Raw genomic sequence first — 21,389 nt, 5'->3', positions numbered from 1 at the left:
CCACAGATATTAAAGGACATGGAAAAGTTTAATAGCTTCAAAAGTTTTTTTCCTTTAACTAAAAAAGAATCATCTTGCCACAACATGGATGAACCTTGAAAACATCATGCTAAGTTAAAGACACCAGATATAAAAGGCCATATATTGTGAGATTCCATTTACATGATATGTCCAGAATAGGCAAATCTATAGAAACAGAAAGTAGAGTAGTGGCTGCCAGGCCTACATAGAGGGGGGGATGAGGAGTGACTGCTTAATGGTACAGTTTCTTTTGGGTGTGATGAAAATGTTCTAAAGTTAGCAGTAATAGTAGCACAACTCTGTGAATACCAGTATACTAAAAAACCCACTGAACTGTACACTTTAAAAGGGTGAATTTCATAGTATGTGAATTATAACTTAATAAAGCTGTTATTAATAAAAAAACTACCTTATCTGATTTCAGGAAACTCTGGCTCCAGCCACATGCTCATGATTCTGAGTAACACACTAAAGAGTCAGCCTCTGAGATAGTTTATTCAGCCTAGAATGTCCTCCCCCACCTCCTACCCTTTCCCTGGCCAAATTCAACTTTTATTTTTAAAGATAGCCTACTTAACCTTTAAAACTAACTGTGATGGATATTAACTACACTTATCGTGGTGATCATTTTGCAATATGTACAAAGAGCAAAATCATTAATTATACTGAACACCCAAAACTAATATAATATTATATGTGAATTATACCTCAATTAAAAGAATTAATTATTAGTTTTAAAAAACCTAACTGAAATATTTTTTTCCCTTCTGTGTGAAGCTTTCCTTGACATCCTTACTCCCTCAGGCAGGAGTAACTGCTCTCTCAGCACTTAATATATAAATGAGTAAAATATTTTTTAAAGATATTAGAGTGCCCTGTTTATGTCTCTGTTTCTCACACTAGACCAGGGGTGGGCAAACTTTTTGACTCGAGGGCCACAATGGGTTCTTAAACTGGACCGGAGGGCCGGAACAAAAGCATGGATGGAGTGTTTGTGTGAAGTAATATAAATTCAAAGTAAACATCATTACATAGAAGGGTACGGTCTTTTTTTTTTTTTTAGTTTTATTCATTTCAAACGGGCCGGATCTGGCCCACGGGCCGTAGTTTGCCCACGGCTGCACTAGACCATGAGCTCATCTCATTAACTTCTGTATTCAGTCACTAGCATAGTGCCTTGCTATCCAATTTTCAAAAGCTGTTCAGTACTTCTCTTTTTAAAAAACAGTATTTGTATAAATATACATTTTATAAGTAATGTATAAAATCATACTGTCATATATATTTATCTGGTTGAATCTTTTGCAATTCCAATGTTGATGCATGAAAACAGTTACCCTAAGATGAGAATTAATTGGGCATTCTTCACTGCATTGCTAAAATGAATAAGTTGGTATCTTTCTATATGGGATGCAGAATTTTATACTGTTATTACTGAACATTTACAAATGTACTGGGAATCAGATATGTAAGTCAAAACACAACCTTTTACACAGGTATGTGTATATTTTTTGATATACTTATTTATTCATTTACACATGTTTTTCACAGTAATGTAATTAATGCAGGCAGGAAAATGTCTTTTTTCTTTTATAAGGTTGTCTAGTGAGCATTATCTTAAAACAGTCCTATTTAGAGCTTTTTAAGAAAAGTAATGATTCTTTTCTAAGATAGGGGCTGCAAATACCAATAGTTATAAGGATCATCAACTAAAAAGCATCATCTAAATGGAGAGCATCACCTAAATACCTTTGAGAACAGAATAGAGAGCCCAGAAATAAACCCATGCGTATGTGGTCAATTAATCTATGACAAAGAAGACAAGATCATACAACAGGGTGTAGACAGTCTATTCAATAAATAGTGCTGTAAAAATTGGACAGATATATGCAAAAAACTAAACTAGACCACTTTCTTATACCATAAACTGAAAGTAGATTAAAGATTTAATTGTAAGACCAGAAAGCATAAAACTCCTAAAAGAAAAACACGGGCAGTAAAATTGCTAACATTTTTCTTAGCAATATTTCTTCTGATATATCTTAAGTATGGGAAACAAAATTTAAAAATAGGACTACATCAAACTAGAAAAGACAAGCTACTGAATGGGAGAAGACATCCAATAAGAGGTTAATATCCAAAATTTGTAAAGAACTCATATAAGTCAACACATGCACACAAAACCACCAAACAATCCAATTAAAAAATGGGCAGAGGACCTGAATAGATACTTCTCCAAAGAGGACTCATAGATGGCCAACAGACATATGAAAAGATGCTCAACATCAATAATCATCAGAAAAAATGCACATTAAAACCAGAATGATGGAGAGAACCAAGATGGCGGCATAGGTTAACGCCGGAGTTTGCTGCTTTGAACAACTACTTCAAAAGTGAAACCAAAAAACGGAAGGGACATCACCCAGAACCACAGGAACGCTGGCTGAGTGGAAGTCCTACAACTAGGAGGAAAGAGAAACGCATACGGACACTCAGAGGAGGCGCAGTGCTGAAGTCAGATTCTGAGGTGCGGAGTGCGCGGAGCGGGCTGGCGGCGCAGGGCGCGGTTGTTGTTTTCAATCGGGAGGGAGTCGCAGACTCTGAGCTCCAGATCCGGGCGAGTCTTTAGGGACCCAGACTCAAACGGGAGAAGCGGGACTGTCTGGCTTCGGTCAGAGCGAGTGCAGCTTTCTCTCTGAGCTTTGCAGCGGGTGCTGGGACTCAGAGAGGCAGAGCCCCTGGGGACAGGACTGAGAGCTCTCTCCGGCCCACCCTGTTGATCCTGTGCGACCCGCCCTGCCCAAGCCCTGCACACAGGCATTTGCCGGATAGCCTCAGGCAAACGCCAGATTAGCACCTCCCTAGAGGACAGAAGTTCTCTCACTGCTGACACAGCTGATTCTCATAGCCACTTGGCCTGGAGGTCAAACCCTCCCTGGAATTAGCTACAACAATCAAGATTTAACTATAAGACTGCGAACAAAGACCACTAGGGGGTGCACCAAGGAAGCATAACAAAATGCGGAGACAAAGAAACAGGACAAAATTGTCAATGGAAGATATAGAGTTCAGAACCACACTTTTAAGGTCTCTCAAGAACTGTTTAGAAGCCGCCGATAAACTTAATGAGATCTACAAGAAAACTAATAAGACCCTCGATCTTATATTGGGGAACCAACTAGAAATTAAGCATACACGGACTGAAATAACAAATATTATACAGACTCCCGACAGCAGACCAGAGGAGCGCAAGAATCAAGTCAATGATTTGAAATGCGAGGAAGCAAAAAACACCCAACCGGAAAAGCAAAATGAAAAAAGAATCCAAAAATGCGAGGATAGTGTAAGGAGCCTCTGGGACAGCTTCAAGCGTACCAACATCAGAATTATAGGGGTGCCAGAAGATGAGAGAGAGCAAGATATTGAAAACCTATTTGAAGAAATAATGACAGAAAACTTCCCCCACCTGGTGAAAGAAATGGACTTACAGGTCCAAGAAGCGCGGAGAACCCCAAACAAAAGGAATCCAAAGAGGACCACACCAAGACACATCATAATTAAAATGCCGAGAGCAAAAGATAAAGAGAGAATCTTAAAAACAGCAAGAGAAAGAAACTCAGTTACCTACAAGGGAATACCCATACGACTGTCAGCTGATTTCTCAACAGAAACTTTGCAGGCCAGAAGGGAGTGGCAAGAAATATTCAAAGTGATGAATACCAAGAACCTACAACCAAGATTACTTTATCCAGCAAAGCTATCATTCAGAATTGAAGGTCAGATAAAGAGCTTCACAGATAAGGAAAAGCTAAAGGAGTTCATCACCACCAAACCAGGATTATATGAAATGCTGAAAGGTATCCTTTAAGAAGAGGAAGAGGAAGAAAAAGGTAAAGATACAAATTATGAACAACAAATATGCATCTATCAACAAGTGAATCTAAGAATCAAGTGAATAAATAATCTGATGAACAGAATGAACTGTTGATTATAATAGAATCAGGGACATAGAAAGGGAATGGACTGACTATTCCTGGGGGGGAAAGGGGTGTGGGAGATGCGGGAAGAGACTGGACAAAAATCGTGCACCTATGGATGAGGACAGTGGGTGGGGAGTGAGGGCGGAGGGTGGGGCGGGAACTGGGAGGAGGGGAGTTATGGGGGGAAAAAAAAGAGGAACAAATGTAATAATCTGAACAATAAAGATTTAATTAAAAAAAAAAAGAGAGAGAATAAAACATCTAAAAAAAAAAAAAAACAAACCAGAATGATGTATCATCTCACATTTTACAGAATGGCTACCATCAATAAATCAACAAACAAGTGTTGGTGAGGATGTGGAGGAAAGTGAACCCTCATCCATTGTTGGTGGGACTGAACATTGGTGTCAGCTGCTGTGTAAAACACTATGGAATTACCTCAAAAAATAAAAAAGAGAATTACATTATGATCCAGCAATTTCACTTCTGAGCATATATCCAAATAAATTAAAAACACTAATTTGAAAGAATATATGCACCCTTTGTTCATTACAGCATTATTTACAATAGCCAAGATGTGGAAGCAACCCATAGATGAGTGGATAAAGAAGATGTGGTACATATATACAATGGAGTATTACTCAGTCATAGAAAAGAATGAAATCTTACTATTTGTGATGACATGGATGAACCTAGAGTGTATTATGCTAAGTGAAACAAGTCAGACAAAGGCAAATATGATATGATTTCACTTATATGTGGAATCTACAGAACAAAATAAACAAATAAAACAGAAAGACTTATAGATGCAGAGAATAAACTGAGGGTTGCCAGATGGGAGGGGAGTTGAGGGGCTGGGTAAAAAAAGGTGGAAGAATTAAGTACAATTTGTAATACTGTAATAACTATGTATGGTACCAAGTAGATACTAAATTATTAGGGGCATTGGCTCCTAAACTATATAATTATCTAACCACTATGCTGTACACCTGAAACTATTGTAAAATATACTGAATGTCAACTAAAATAGAAATAAAAAAATATAAATAATATGTTAATACCTTTGGGCAAGAAACTAACAACAATGTGTCTCCACTAAGAAAACTGGGTGGTAAGGGAAAAGTGTACAAGATTTCCTTTCCACATAGAATATTTTCTATACCTTTAAATTTCATATCAAGTACATTATTTATCTATACAATTTGCTTCTTGGCTCTAGAAAACCATCACTATTTAGGAATGTAGGCCTGGCGTTGCCAGATCTGATTTTTCAAAGAAGTCATAAATGGGAAAATTCTGATTTTTATGTAAAACCCATAATTTTAAAATGTTGGCTTTATTCAGAATTTAACACATAGAGCAGGCCAAACAAAACACACCTGCAAGCCATATCTGGCTCATAGGCCAACCAGTTTACCATCTTTAATAAAAAATTTGATGTGTGGCTTATGGTTCCAAAACTATAAATATATTTAATGGAGGAAAAGTTCAAAAAGAAAAATCAGACTTATAGATGAATCCCTGCCCACCATCTCTTTAGTCCATATTGCTGTCTTCACATTCCAGGGTCTTTTAAAAGGCTGTTAATATTTGACCAACTAAAATTCAAGATAGTCAGGGTTAATCGAGAAATGCGCCCATTATTCTAACATCTGCTCTGTTTTAAAGAGTGAAATATGGGGTCAATTTCAAGTTTCAATTCTTCTAGCCAACTAAAGAAAAGTATGTGAATTATTTCTAGCTGGCTGGAAAAATTCCCCCAACCAACTAGTCAAATGATTGTATGGTTGAAAAGACCTGTAAGTTATTTTCCTCTTATTATCAGGCAGTACCCTGCTGCTCAAAAGACAATATGGTGGCTATGATCAACATAAAGTTCTGAACTCTCTCTGGGAACCCAGTCAAAATTCTGGGGAAAATCTGAAAGTCTCTTAAAGTCCTGGCGAGATGCCATTTATCTTCTGAAACTAAGAGACCCTATGTGGGTCTAACTACTGGTCATCGGTGGAATACTGTATCTGTTGAAAGCCCAGGACAACAGAGCCAAAGCAAGTTAAAGAAGAACCAGTTTCAGTTCTAAGTCTAGCGCTAGAGATGTATTCTTTCGTCTCTGGTGTGCTTAAAATTCTCATCCCAATCTGTTAGAAGCTTCAAAGGATTTGACTGGTATTTTCACATGGTTTCCCTATACCAGTGCTAGCTCCAATCTTCCAAACAGTAGCCTTTTTATCACCAGCTGGCCCAATATTGGGCTTGATCATCTACTCACTGACGGTGAGGCCTCCCCCAATGGTGAGACTACACAACCCCAGGGGTGGCGGTGGGGCGGTAATCACTGAATCAAACTATAGGACTAATGGCAACTTTTCAGGATACAGGCACTCAAGGTTTTCCTTATGTTGCTTGTGGAAATGCTATGGCAGGTCACATTTTTCCTTAGAGCTTTTTCACCCAGGTAACAGAATAGAAAGACGTTGATTTAATATCATTCAACCATTTTGAGAAGGTGCCCGTTTTGCCAAGTGACACGAATGGCTCCACACTATATACCGTGTGACCTTTTCTGAGAACAGTGAGCACTTGGAAAAAAACAAGATAACTATATGTTGAATCCCAGTCTTAAAAAAACCCCACATGATTATAGTGACACAGGAAATTAAGATCTGCAAAATATTCAAACTGACAAGCTAAACATAACTCTCTAAGGTTGTAACCAAGAAAGCCATTTCATGGTAGGGTTCAATGGCCTACGAAGACTGATCAATTGTGAAATAAAAGCCAGGCATGTTCTCTTTGCAGAACAGTGCTAGAGTCCAATGTCTTCCCTGACTTGCATTTTGATGTATGGACATGAGAACTGATTTTCAGCAAGAAACCGGTGCTTAGGAATCAATAACCTGTACTTCCCTTATCAGCAATTTTTGAATTTGACACCTACTACACAACAATCTGCACACATCAGCATCCAGCAACTGTAAAGGGTTTGTTCTAAGGGGGAAAAATCATAATTAACTGCTTTCTTTCTTTTCTGTAAATCTAAATACCAAATAAGATTCAAATACATCAGTTCAGAGCACATAAAGCTTGTTTTATTCTTACCTCAGCAGCTTGGGTCTCTTGATGCAGTAATGTAAGACCAGTCAAGTCTTCTAAGAAGGAATGTGAAGAATTAAACACCTTCGCCAGGAATTGAAATCCTTCTCCTTCATATTGATCAAGAACCTGAAAAACATTTACATTTTTAAAAAGGGGACTGTAAGTCTTAAAATGCATATTAAAAGATTTTTCACTTCTAATAAGCACTTGTCAAAAATGAAACAAAAACTAGTCTTAAGTATGGAGATAACCAATCTGTTGGGCAAAAAACTGGGGGGAGGAGTTAATATTTATCACGTTTTTCAATTTAGATGAGAATTTTTCTCAAAATAGGTTACATGAAAATTCACTAAAAATTCTAGAAAAGTTGGGGTTACTAATTTTAAGGTCTATTTTTTAGGGGAAAAAATAACAGGCAAGAGAAGAGCCAAGAAAATTTTTTACAAGAATAAAGAGAAGGGAAGGGACAGAAGGATGGGAAATGAGACCTACTGGCTAGCCAAACATATTTAAAAAATTATTTTAAAATGTAAAACTAAATTTCACCAGGCATGTCAAAAAAGAGGAGACCTAAATGGTCAATAAACTTATGAAAAGTTGCTCAGTATTACAAGAGATCAGGGAAATGAAAACTAAAACTACAATGTAATATTGTTTTATTATTATTATTATCATCAATGTAATATTGTTTTATACCTAACAGCATAGCTAAAATGGAAAAGACAGAAAATACCAAATACTGGCAAAGATTTGGAACAACCAGCATTCTCCTGGGAGTACAAAACGAGGCAACCATTTTAGAGGTTTAACACTTGCATGGGCCATGATAAAAAATTCTAGAACGAAACCAAGATGGCGGCATAGGTAAACACCTAAAATTGCTGCCTCCCACAACCACTTCAAAACTACAACTAAAAGACAACACGGACATCATCCAGAACCACAGGAAGGCTGGCTGAGTGGAAATTCTACAACTAGAAGGAAAGAGGAAAGCACACTGAGACTCAGAGGAGGTGTGGAAGTAAAGTGCAGGGGTACAGAGGCACACATGGAAAGGGCCGGCAACTGAGGACACAGTTGTCTTTTTCAATCGGGAGGGAGTCACAAGCTCCCAACTGCTCTGAACTCCAGTTCTGGGCGAGTCTCTGGGGACCCATACTCATACAGGGAGAAACTGGACTGTGGCAGCGGGCGGAACTCGAGGGCGGCTTTCTCTCAGAGGTGCTTGCAGCAATTACCACTGGACACTGAGACCCCAGGGCCTCTTAGGGCAGGGCTGAGGATCAGCCATAGCTGTTTGCTCCACCCTGTTGATTCCCTGAGACCCCGCCCCACCAAAGCTGTGCACAGAGGCTTTTGCATATGAATGCCCTGGCCCTTTGCAATCTAAAATTACCTAACAAATTGCAGCTGAGTCAGAGGGACCCAGAACACCCAAAAGGCCCAAGGCCCCACAGCAGCTTGCATTGCTTCACAGCTGGGCCTCATCTGGGCACCTCCAAACCCCAAACAAAGAAGAGGAATCTGCAGATTTCTCCATACCTCCTGCTGGGTAGCCTCAGGCAGAGGCTAAACTAGCACCTCCTTAGAGATCCAAGAGCCAGTGTACCCAGTTGTTAGAGTGGGACCATCCAGATTACAACTCCTCAGATCCATAAGGGACACACTCAGGGGGCAGACTCAGTGAGCACCAAAGCCCCACTGAAGCAACTCTTGCCCTGTAAGGGTGTCTCCAGCACAGAAGTTCTCCCACTGCAGACACAGCTGATTCTCACAGGCAATTGGCCTAGAGGTCAATTCCTCCCAGTGATACCAACAACAATCAAGGCTTCACTACAATAAGACTGTGCACACAGCCCACAAAGGGGTGCACTAAGAGTGTCCACCCCAGGTAATTGGGGAGGCTGAACCACTGGGCCCTATAGGACACTTAGCACAGAAAGCCACTCTATCAACACAGGGAAGCAGCCAAAAAATGTGGAGACAAAGAAACAGGTCACAAATGACAGAAATGGAGGAAAGCAAACTACTGGATATAGAGTTCAAAACCACGGTTATAAGGTTTTTCAAGAATTTTCTAGAAACCACCGATAAATTTAGCGAGACCCTCGATAAATCTAGTAAGACCCTCGAGGTTAAGAAAAAGGACCAACTAAAAATTAAGCATACACTGACTGAAATAAGGAATAATATACAGAGACCCAAAAGTAGACTAGAGGATTGCAAGAATCAAGTCAAAGATTTGAAATATGAAGAAGCAAAACACACCCAACCGGAAAAGCAAAAAGAAAAAAGAATCCAAAAATATGAAGATAGTGTAAGGAGCCTCTGGGACAACTTCAAGCGTACCAACATCAGAATTATGGGGGTGCCAGAAGAAGAGAGAGAGCAAGATCTTGAAAACCTATATGAAGAAATAATGACAGGAAACTTCCCCTACGTGTTGAAAGAAGTAGACTTACAAGTCCAGGAAGCTCAGAGAACCCCAAACAAAAGGAATCCAAAGAGGACCACATCAAGACACATCATAATTAAAATGCCAAGAGCAAAAGACAAAGAGAGAATCTTAAAAGCAGCAAGAGAAAAACAGTTAGTTACCTACAAGGGAGTACCCATAGGATTGTCAGCTGATTTCTCAACAGAAACTATGCAGGCCAGAAGGGAGTGGCAAGAAATATTCAAAGTGATTATTAGCAAGAACCTACAACCAAGATTTTTACCCAGCAAAACTATCATTCGGAATTGAAGGTCAGATAAAGAGCTTCACAGATAAGAAAAAGCTAAAGGAGTTCATCACCACCAAACCAGTATTATATGAAATGCTGAAAGGTATTCTTTAAGATGAGGAAGAAAAAGAAAAGGTAAAGATAAAAATTATGAACAACAAATACATATCTATCAACAAGTGAATCTGAAAATCAAGTGAATAAAAAATCTGATGAACAGAATAAACTGGTGAATATAATAGAATCAGGGGCATAGAAAGGGAGTGGACTGACAATTCTCGAGGGGGAAGGGGTTTGGGGTGTGCGGGAAGAGACTGGACAAAAATCGTACACCTATGGATGAGGACAGTGGGGGCGGGTAAGGGCAGAGGGTGGGGTGGGAACCGGGTGGAGGGGAGCTATGGGGGGAAAAAAGAGGAACAACTGTAATAATCTGAATAAAGATTTAATAAAAAAAAATTCTACTCCTGGATATATATACCCAACAAAAAATATGTACATATGTGCATCAGAAGACCCAATAAAAGTGTCCATAGAGGCACTATTGATGACTGATTCATGCACCTGTGGGGTCCCTTGGCCTGGCCTGCGGGGGTCGGAATGAAACTGGCTCTCTGACATCCCCTGAGGGGTCCTGGATTGCGAGAATGTGCAGGCCTGGCTGAGGGACCCCACCGGTGCATGATTGGGGCAGGGGAAAGACCATGGGAGGGCTCCAGCTCATGTCCAGCCCGTCTCACCCAGTCCCAATCGGCTGGATCCCAGTAGCAAGCTAATCTACCAGTTGGAGTGTCTGCCCCCGGGTGGTCAGTGCATGTCATAGCTACTGGTCGAACGGTCAAACGGTTGGACACTTAGCATATTAGGCTTTTATTATATAGGATAGCCCCCAACTACAAACTACACAGTGTCCACCAATAGTAGAATGAGTGAGCAAACTGTGGTTTATTCATGTAGTTGAATACTCTATAGCAATGAAAACAAATACAATTACATGCAACAATATGGATAGTTCTTACAAACATAATGTTAAACAAAAGGGAGAAGCAGTATGTACTGTATGACTGCATTTATAAACCCTTAAAAAAAACAAGCAAGATGTAATCTATGGTGTTAGAAATCAGGAGTGGTTAACCACGGACGATTGCAATTGAAAAGGAGCACAAGGGAAGGTCTGGAGTGTGGTTAGTATCTGCTTTTTTGTTTTTTAAATCTGGGTGCTGATAACAAAGGTGTACTTTTTTTAATGTATATTATCCTTCAATAAAAAAGGTCAAAAGATAAAAGGCCAATAGTCTTGACAGAACAATATAAGAACATATGAGTATTTCAAAGCATTAAAAAAGATGATTATAATATGCTTAAAAATTCAATAATCACAGAAACTGTGAATTGCAGAAAGCAAACAGTGAACAGAATGCCTCAGAAATTTTCTCAGAATTCAGAATAAAGAGATGAACTGAAGAGATAGCAGACATTGAAGATAAATGCAATAAATCAATTACACATAAATAGAAAGGTTACAGAAACAGTAACATACATACAAAAAAAATGATAGCTTCTCCATTCAGAAATGAAAATGGTAAACCCTTCAATCTAGCAATTCCAGTTCAGATTGTTCAAATATTTTTTTAAATGTTTTTTTGAGGGGTTGAGAATTGTGGTTTTCCTTTTTTACAATATTTTTTAGTATTCAATTATCTTTCACTTCACAAAGTGAACATTTAAAGAAAATCTGATGATAGGAATGCTGACTCTTAAGCAATATGCCCACACTATTTTTGCTTGTGCCCTGCTTGCATGCACAAAGACTGATGTGTAAGGATGCTCACCACAACACAATTTGAAGCAACAAAAGATTAGAAACAATTACCCTTCTATAGGGACTGCTTAACTAAATCATGGTGTATTTACAATCAAGGACATAATCTGGATCCATCAAAAGAATGAGGCAGTTCTGCCAAAACCGGTTTGGCTCAGTGGATAGAGCGTCGGCCTGCGGACTGAAAGGTCCCAGGTTCGATTCCGGTCAAGGGCATGTACCTGGGTTGCGGGCACATCCCCAGTAGGAGATGTGCAGGAGGCAGCTGATCGATGTTTCTCTCTCATCGATGTTTCTAGCTCTCTATCTCTCTCCCTTCCTCTCTGTAAAAAATCAATAAAATATATATATAAAAAAAAAGAATGAGGCAGTTCTATATATTGAATGTAAGCTGTAATTGGAAAAAAAAAAATCATTGTCCCCTTCCCCCCAAGAAAGAATTAGGCAGTTCCATAGTACTGACATAAACTGATTTCCAAGATATAGAATATATTAAAAATGCCTATACCATGTATCTAGCATTAATGTTTTTAAAATAAAAGTGGAGGAGAGAGGAGGAGAGGGAAATTTACATTTGCATATGCTTGTTTATGCATATATCATCTCTGGAAGAATACACACACACACAGCTAGCATCAAGTAGTTGCCTCTAGCATCAAGTAGTTGCTTCTGTATATTCTTTTATACAACCTGAGTTTCTAAAACCAAGTGCATGTATTACTTATTTAAATAAGATTAAAATCTTAGTTTAGTATTCCCCTGCCCCCAACCCCTGAAGTGGTGGAGAAACGTCTCAGGAGAGAAGGAAGAATTCTAAAATCCGGATGAAGTTGGGGCTAGAAAGGAGGGGCAGTCCTCTCTCAGCCATAGGAAGCACAGCAGCTGTAGTGATAACTTAGGAGCTCTAGGATCTAAACAGCAGGCAACAAAACAAAGTCATCTGCTACCACAGAGAGGGATGGAGTGGGCCATGGAGCTTGAGGAGAGTGGTAATGACCTGGGACAGCTGAGTGGGGAATGTGAGAAAGGAAGCTGATCAGGATCACAGAAAGAGTTCTGAGCAATCTGAGGCCCCTGCTCAGGACAGAAAATATAAGTTTTCAAAGAAAGGTAGTTAAAGACCCATCTAAACTTGGGGGCTCAAAGGATAAGGGTGAAAAAGAGGTCAAAGAAATTGAGAGAATACGTTAAGCAATAAATAAAAAAAATTAAAAAAAGAAAGAAATTGAGAGGCTAGTAAATACCAAGAAGGAACCCAAGGTTGGTAAGAAAAGACCTTCCGGAAGGAGGGAACAGATAGACTTGGATCCTGAAGGATGGAGGAATAGGGGGTGGCCGTCATGTCTCAGGGTATATACAAAATAGTCTTTGGCTGATTAACCACAATAAACTAATTTAACAACCTATTGCTTGGATAAAAAGGCACTTAATAACTGAATCTCTCAGTAATAAGATTTCTTACAAACCAGATCGTTATCTCAGGAAAAATGTGCATGGAAATTAAATGATCTTGTTTGAAATGATAAATGCTGTGTTTAGTGGTCATTAATTCTAAGTGAACTACTAAGCTCATGAAACAGCTACTTGGTGCCAGGCTTCCAGTAAGGAAAAAGAAGAAATTAGTTTGAAAAATGGACCAAAAATTTGAAAAAAAATTTTTTTTTGAAATAATTCCAGAGATGAGAATTTGTTAGATTGATTAAACTTTCAGTTTTTAAGCCTATGCTTCCACAGGGAATTTTGTAGTGCTACAAATCTGAACAGTGGAAAAACTAACAGCAAGGACAGAATGAGCATAATCGGGATGTACAGAAAGTTTAATGCTGAAACATTATTAATAGCTCTGGCTTGAAAAATATGTGGAAAAACATAATCCTCTAGGGGCATATTTAATCATGCAAGCGTTTTCCAGTATTCCCTTTATGTGCTGGGAAGTTAACCTGTTACAAGTATAAGCAGCTTATAAAAGGTACCAGGATTCCCCCTCCCACCCCGCCAAACAGCTTAACCAGCTTAAAGGGGAAAACATGTGTTTTACATTATCCAAAACAAAAACCAAGATACTATCACAATGAATTTGAGCACTGCAACAACCTGCAATCTACATAAAATGTATCACACCTCTTAACTGAATTATATAATACTAGAGGCCCGGTGCACAAAAATTTGTGCACTCGGGGGGGGGAAGGGGGGGTGTCCCTCAGCCTGGCCTGTGCCCTCTTGCAGTCTGGGACCCCTCGGGAGATAACGACCTGCTGGCTTAGGCCTGCTCCCGGGTGGCAGAGGGCAGGCCTAATCCCTAGGTGCAGCCCCTGGTCGGGCTCAGAGCAGGGCCGATTGGGGAACTGGGGCGCTGCCCCCTGTCATGCACAGAGCAGGGCGGATCGGGAGGTTGCGATGCCACCCTCAGTCACGCTCAGGGTAGGGCCGATTGGGGGGTTGGGGCACCGCCCCCTGTCACACTCAAGGCAGGGTCGATGGGGAGGTTGCGGCACCACCCCCTGTCACTCACAGAGCAGGGCCAATCAGGGGGTTGGGGCGCTGCCCCCTGTCACGCACAGAGCAGGGTCAATCAGGGGGTTGGGGAGCTCCCCCCTGTCACACACAGAGCAGGGTCAATCAGGGGGTTGGGGAGCTCCCCCGTCACGCACAGAGCAGGGACGATCAGGGGATTGGGGAGCTCCCCCCTGTCACGCACAGAGCAGGGCGGATCAGGGGGTTAGGGCGCTGCCCTCTATCACCCACAGAGCAGGGCCGATCAGAGGGTTGGGGCACTGCCACTGTCACACTCAGGGCAGGGCCGATGGGGAGGTATGGCTCTACCCCGTCACACATAGAGCAGGGCCCGTGGGGTGGGGGGGTTGGGGCGCCAGCCTCTATCACCCACAGAGCAGAGCCGATCAGGGGGTTGGGGCATCGCCACTCTCACACTCAGGGCAGGGAGATGGGGAGGTTATGGCTCCCCCCCCGTCACACACAAAGCAGGGCCCGTGGGGTGGGGGGGTTGGGGCGCCGCACCCTGTCACACACAGAGCCGCAGGGCGATCAGGAGGTTGGGGAGCTCACCCCTGTTACGCACAGAGCAGGGCCCATCAGGGGGTTGGGGAGCTCCCCCCTGTCATGCACAGAGCAGGGCGGATCAGGGGGTTAGGGCGCCACCCTCTATCACCCACAGAGCAGGGCCGATCAGAGGGTTAGGGCGCCGCCACTGTCACACTCAGGGCAGGGCCGATGGGGAGGTTATGGCTCCCCCCCGTCACACACAGAGCAGGGCCCGTGGGGTGGGTGGGTTGGGGCGCCGCACCCTGTCACACACAGAGCTGCAGGGCGATCAGGAGGTTGGGGAGCTCCCCCCTATCAGGCACAGAGCAGGGCTGATCAGGGGGTTGGGGCGCCTTCCCCTGTCAGGAACAGAGCAAAGCCGATAGGGAGGTTGTGGCCCCGCCCCCTGTCACACACAGAGCCACAGGGCGATCAGGGGGTTTGGGCGATGCCCCCTGTCATACTGATCCCGGTGCCAGGAGACCTCGCGGCTCCGCTGATCCCGGTGCAGGGAGGCATATTACCCTTTTACTATATAGAATAGAGGCCTGGTGCATGGGTGGGGGCTGGCTGGTTTGTCCTGAAGGGTGTCCCGGATCAGGGTGGGGGTCCCCACTGGGGTGCCTGGCCAGTCTGGGTGAGGGGCTGAGGGCTGTTTTCAGGCTGGGACTGAAGCTCCCAACTGCTCCTTTTTTTCTTTTTTTTATTCTGAGCCAGCTTTAGCTCTGAGGCTCCAGCTCTTAGGCCTCTGCTGCTGAAAGCAGGTATTTGGTTTGTTTAGGTTCTACAATCGAAACTCTGTATCAACTCCAGGTCTGAGATCCCGGCTAGCTGAAAGCTGGTTTCTGGGGTTTTGTTTAGCTTCTATATTTGTTACAATGTTTCAAACTGCCAGCTCAAAGGCCTGCAGTGGCAGGCGGGAAACGTTGGAGTCCTCCGTCACTGAAGCAAGCAAGCCTCATGTTAGTTTCAAGCTGCCTGGCTGCCGGCCGCCATATTGGCTGGCAGTTAATTTGCATATCTCGCTGATTAGCCAATGGGAAGGGTAGCGGTCGTACGTCAATTACCATGTTTCTCTTTTATTAGACAGGATGAGGTCCTGAGAAGTGTACATATTATATTCTGGTAGGGTATAAATATTCCAAGGATTCTGGGAGAGTTTGCTAAGTAGAGAAATAATAATGACCCATTAGTATAAAGATATAGATCCTTTCCTGATGGGCATAATTTTCCTTACTTAACTGTTTTTATAAAGCTAGGTTATCTTTATTTGTAATATATATGAGCAAAGGTGGTAGTATCCTTTCTTAAAACACTATTTTAGGAATATTACTTCCCTTGCTAAGATTTTTGGTGACTTAAGAAAAAAATAAAAGTATAGTTGACATACAATATTATATTAATTTTAGGTGTAGAACACAGTGATTTGACATTTATACACCTTACAATGTGATCACTATACTGTCTACTAACCATCTGTCACCATGTAATTCACCACATAGTTGCCTCTACATCTTCTTTATCCATTCATCTATCTATGAATACCTAGTTGCCTCTCTATCTTGGTTAATGCAAATATTGCTGCTATAAACAGAGGTGCATATACATTTTTGAGTTAATATTTTTGTTCTCTTTGGATAAATCTCCAGAAAAGGAATTACTGTGTCCTATGGTAGTTCTACTTTGTAATTTTTTTGAGAAACCTCCATACTGTTTTCCAAAGTGGCCACACCATTTTATACTCCCACCAGCAGAGCACAAGGGTTCCCATTTCTCCACATACTTGCCAACACTTACTTGTTGACTTTTTAAAAATTTGACCTTAGAGATAGGAAGAGAGGGAGGGATGAGAGAAAGAGACCGGGGTGGGGGGTGGAGAGGAGGGAGGGAGGGAGGGACGAAAGAAGGGAAGGAGGAAGGGAAGGAGGAAGAGAGAGAGAGAAACACCAATGTAAGAGAGAAACATCAATCAACTGCCTCCTACAGGATCCCCAACCTGGGATTCAACCTGTAACCTGGGTATGTGCCCTGACTGGGAATCAAACCCACAACCTTTGGATGTACAGGACATGCTTCAACCAACTGAGCCACCTGCCAGGGCTTATTTGTTGACTTTTTAAATAACAGGTGTGAGGTGATAACTCATTGTGGTTTTGATTTGCATTTCTCTACTGATTAGTGATTTTGAGCATCTTTTCATAATGTCTTTGGTTTGGTTTTGACTTAAGGGTAATGCTGGCTTTGTAGAGTGAGTTTGGAAGTATTACGTCCTCTTCAATTTTGGGGGGGAATAATTTGAGAAGAATAAGTATTAGTTGTTCTTTAAAAGTTTGGTAGAATTCACCTGTGAAACTGGTCATGGACTTTGGTTTGTTAGGAGTTTTCCGATTACTGATTCAATTTCATTACTAGTTAATTGGTCTGTTCAGATTTTGTGTTTCTTTATGACTCAGTCTTGGAAGATTGTATGTTTCTAGAAATTTATCCATTTCTTCTAGGTTGTCCAGTTTGTTGGTATGTAACTGTTCTTTTTTATAGTGAAATTATCAATAGAATATTTTATTTTTATTTCCAATAATACTAAATAGCACTTCCATTAAATGTCACCTTTTACCTAGCTTTTTCCCCGAAATTCTGACCCTCTGCTCCCACAGAATCTAATAGACCAAGGATTTGTCATGTTGTCTGGTGTTGCTTTTGTTTGTAATCCTCACCCGAGGTTATTTTTTCCATTGATTTTTAGAGAGAATGGAAGGGAGGGGGAGAGTCAGAAAGAGAGAAACATCAAAGTGAGAGAGACATATCAATTGGTTGCTTCCCACATGTGCCCCAAACAGGACAGGGGATCGAGCCTGCAACCAAGGTACATGCCCTTGACTGGAATCGAGTCCTTTAATTTTCAGTCCCTGGGTCAATGCTCTAACCACTGGGCCAAACAGACTAGAGTTTTCATATTGTTTTGTAATTGCTTATTTATATGCTGTCTCTCATAGAGGCCCTTAAGTTCCTTGGTGACAAGTTATATCTAATTTAACTCTTTTGGAGATGAGATTTTATTGATAATAATATACTTTACAAAGTGTTCCCCCCCCCAATATTTCCAGTACCCACCTGGCACCATACATAACTACTACAATCTTATTATTTCCTATGCTTTACTTTAAATCCCCATGACTATTTTGTAACTACCAATCTGTACTTCTCAACCTCTTCACCTTTTTACCCAGTTCCCCAATCCCCCTCCCCGCAGGCAACTATCAGTCTGTTCGCTATATCCATGAGTCTGCTTCTGTTTTGTTTGTTCATTTATATGAGTGAAATCATATGGTATTTCTCTTTCTCTTACTGCACTTAGCATAATACCTTCCCTATGTCTCAGATAGGGCAATAAGAGAGCACGGAAGCCACCAGGATCCGTAATTCCCACCCTACAGCAATCCACAAAGGAAGGTCAAAACACTCTTCACTTAGGGACAGTCACCCAGTGGTTTGCAGAGGCTTTGCTCCAAGTTGAGGGCAAAACCTTCTGTATTCCAGAACTGTTGCTAAGTAAGCGATTTCAGGGCAGAGAAGCCCACTTCAGATAATGAATGGGAAGCGCTGCTAATAAAACCAGGAAACCCTTGATCAGCTCTGTCTCTTGCTGTCCTGAGTTATCTATCATAATAAAAGATAATCAAAGAAGAAAAAGCCCCAGTTTTGGAGGCCTTTCCAACATGACTGTACCACCTTCACTGCTTCCAGCTCCTCCATAGCACCATCACCTTGGGAAAGTTGCAATTCCTTTCTCGTTCCCTCTTGGTGTTGCCCTACTTCAAATGACCTTATTGCATTAAATGAGATCTTTTATTTCCATCAAAGCTCAGCTCAAGTTATCAATTACTGTAAGAAGTTTCCCTGATTAATTCCACTATTTATGATGCTTTCTTCCCCCACTCTCCAAGGAACATTGAGTTGACAAAGGAATTGAAGGAAATGCTCTGATTCAATATCCCTGGTAATCAGGAGTTGATGGCATTTTTAAATATCAACCAGATGTTCAATAACTTTGTTTCTCTTTCTATATATGTCATTGAAATAAAGCAGATAATGGGATGAGAAAATAGCTTCGTATGGAAACACGAAGCTATCATCCTAACTCTATCTGTTGCTGTTAACTTGCACTTTTGGATACACACAGGATTTACAAGGCCAAACTTTTTTTTTAAAGGACAAATCTGAGTTCAAGATATGTAATCAGTTCAAGATAAATAATAGTGTATCAAAAACTATAGCATTAATCGGGATAATTACTGACATGTCAAAAATATAAAACAGATAATTCTCTTGTTCTTTCCCTAAAGTCACTGTATAGTGCACATTTTTCTTAGGCATCCAAATGCAAAATGGGCCCAATGGTAATTTAGAAGATGTGAATGATATCAAAGTAAAACATCAAATAGCTTTAAAATTGAGATAACTGACAATGGAATATTTTAGTATTTTAATGGAACTTATTAGGATGCAAGATAACTGTACTAAAAAGAACCAACTAATATTACATCTTAGTATCTTCACATACCAAAATCAGAATTCTATTGAAGCCAACTGGGAAGAAGAAAAGAAAATGAGAATTTGGGGGGGGGGGGCGGGTGTAAACATGCAACTGCAGTAATTTGGCAACACTAGGAGAAACAGCAAAACACTATCTTTTTGAGCCTGCTTGCTAACCTCTAAAATGGGGATGCAACTCCATGCCTATCTCCCCACTTATTGAGATACGAAAAAGATTTCATGATTTCAATCACAGACAAGAATAATTTACAAAGGGTAATAGAAACACAACGCATTTATTACCTTTTCTTTGCACTTACTAGTTTTAAATATAATTTTTTAAATCACTATATAGGGCTTGATAAGTATAGAAAATACAAGACAAGAAGACACATGTGTCTTCCAGATCAACTATGGCTTTGAAAACCAATTAACACACAATCGCAGTTAAAGCCAGTCTGGCAGCCCACTGGAGGGAATAGATTGGAGGTTTGAATAATCCAACCCCATTTTCAGAAAATTGTCACCTGTTTGGAAGGAAGACCCACTTGCATGTTGTCGTTATTTGACCTAACTTAGAACTCAGTGTGAAAGCCTTTTTCCTGGCTCCACTGTTGAAAAGTATCAGGGGCAAATGTTTAACACCATGATCTCCTGAGGTGGTGGTAACAGTTGGAAGTAATAATAAGCTAACAAAAAAGTTTTAAAGAAAAACCTAGGGAATACCATATTTTTAGGAATCTAGAAAACCATGCATATGCATAGAGCTAGATGCATGCCTTAAGTTGTGCACATACTCAGGAAAGATCTGAGAAGGTCCTGAGCTCTCAACTCTAGCTAACCTTGTGCAAACAGGAAATGAAAGGTAACACAGAATTCTTAACTGCCTCACTGAGCATTGAAAGCAAGCTCCAACATGCACATAAGGCCTCTCAAAAAAGACCGGGAAGACTTACTACTTCTAAGAATTTAAGAAAATCTCTGTCCAATTATTATATGACCACTAAGCTAATGAAACAGAAATGTCATGGCTGCACAGGACAAAGAATTCAAAATAAATAGAATGAATTCAGATAGGTCTCTAAATAACAAAACAACAACAGCAAAGAGTGACAGTAAACCATGGGGGAAGGGAGAATATGATTTCCAGAGATGCCACATTATAATATTTAAAATATCGAGTTCTCAACAACAAAAAATGACTAAGATATGCAAATAAACAGGAAAGTATGTCCCATACACAGAAAACAAAAATAGTTAATAGATGCTGTCCCTGAGGAACTTACTAGACGATGACTTTAAAACAGCTATTTTGAGTATGTTCAAAGAACTGAAAGAAAGCATGTATAAGTAACTAAAAGAAAGTATAAGTATGGCAAAATAAAGAATATCAATAAAGAGATAGAAATGTTAAAGAATCAAAGAGAAATTCTGGAGTTGAAAAGTACAACTGAAAAATTCACTAAAAAGACTCTATAGCAGATTTGGGAAGGTTGAAGAAAATATCAGTATGCTTTAAAAGAGGTCAACTGAGATTATCTTGTCTGAGAAACTGAAAGAAAAGAAAAGAAAAAAAAGAACAATGAGCAATGCCTCATATACGCCTGAGATACCATCAGGCATAGCAGCATATGCATGATGGAAGTTCCAGAAGAAAGGAGAGAGAGAAAAGAAAAAAGACTAGAGAGCATATATGAGGAAATAATGGCAGGAAACTTCCCAAATTTGATGAAAAACATTAATCTATATATCCAACAAGCTCAATTCCAAGTAGAATAAAATCAAAGATATCCATCCCCAGACACGTCCATAATCAAACTGTCAAAAGACAAAGGAATAATTTTATAAGTGCAAGGGAAAAATGACCTATTATGCAAAGGGAACTGTTAACAATTAACAACCAATCTCTCATCATAAACCATATGGGCCAAGAGTAGTAGGATTAAATATTCAAAGCACTGAAAGAAAAAGATAGTCAACTAGAATTCCATGTCCAGCAAAACTAACCTTCAAAAATGAAGGAGAAACACGTTCCCAGATAAACACAAAACTGAGAGAATTCATAACTAGCAAGCCTGCCCTGTAACCAACACTAAAGGGAGTACATGAAAGGTAAGGGAAAATTCTTAACTGCCTCACTGAGCACTGAAAGCAAGCTCCAACATGCAC

At 40.5% G+C, this 21,389-nt stretch overlaps 1 protein-coding gene across 7 annotated transcripts in view; it reads right to left on the bottom strand.

The window, feature by feature from the left end:
* The window catches only part of ATG7 (autophagy related 7), a 252,756-nt gene that overhangs the window by 113,138 nt on the left and 118,229 nt on the right, over positions 1-21,389 (bottom strand). For 2 of the 7 annotated variants that reach the window (XM_036332189.1, XM_036332190.1), the window contains exons 18-19: positions 7,101-7,223; positions 4,301-4,427 (exon numbers count right to left, since the gene is read on the bottom strand). In XM_036332189.1, coding sequence (XP_036188082.1) covers positions 4,377-4,427; positions 7,101-7,223 — 174 coding nt within the window. In that variant the 3' untranslated portion in view covers positions 4,301-4,376. Of the gene's footprint in view, positions 1-4,300; positions 4,440-7,100; positions 7,224-21,389 lie in introns of those variants that run through there. The other 5 variants (XR_004971513.1, XM_036332192.1, XR_004971512.1 and 2 more) reach the window with 3 other exon arrangements.

Source organism: Myotis myotis, unplaced genomic scaffold (assembly GCF_014108235.1).
Source record: "Myotis myotis isolate mMyoMyo1 unplaced genomic scaffold, mMyoMyo1.p scaffold_m19_p_13, whole genome shotgun sequence".
NCBI classification, from domain to species: domain Eukaryota; kingdom Metazoa; phylum Chordata; class Mammalia; order Chiroptera; family Vespertilionidae; genus Myotis; species Myotis myotis.
The sequence above is the reverse complement of the archived record's forward strand: the minus strand, read 5'-3'. Positions and strand labels throughout refer to the sequence as shown.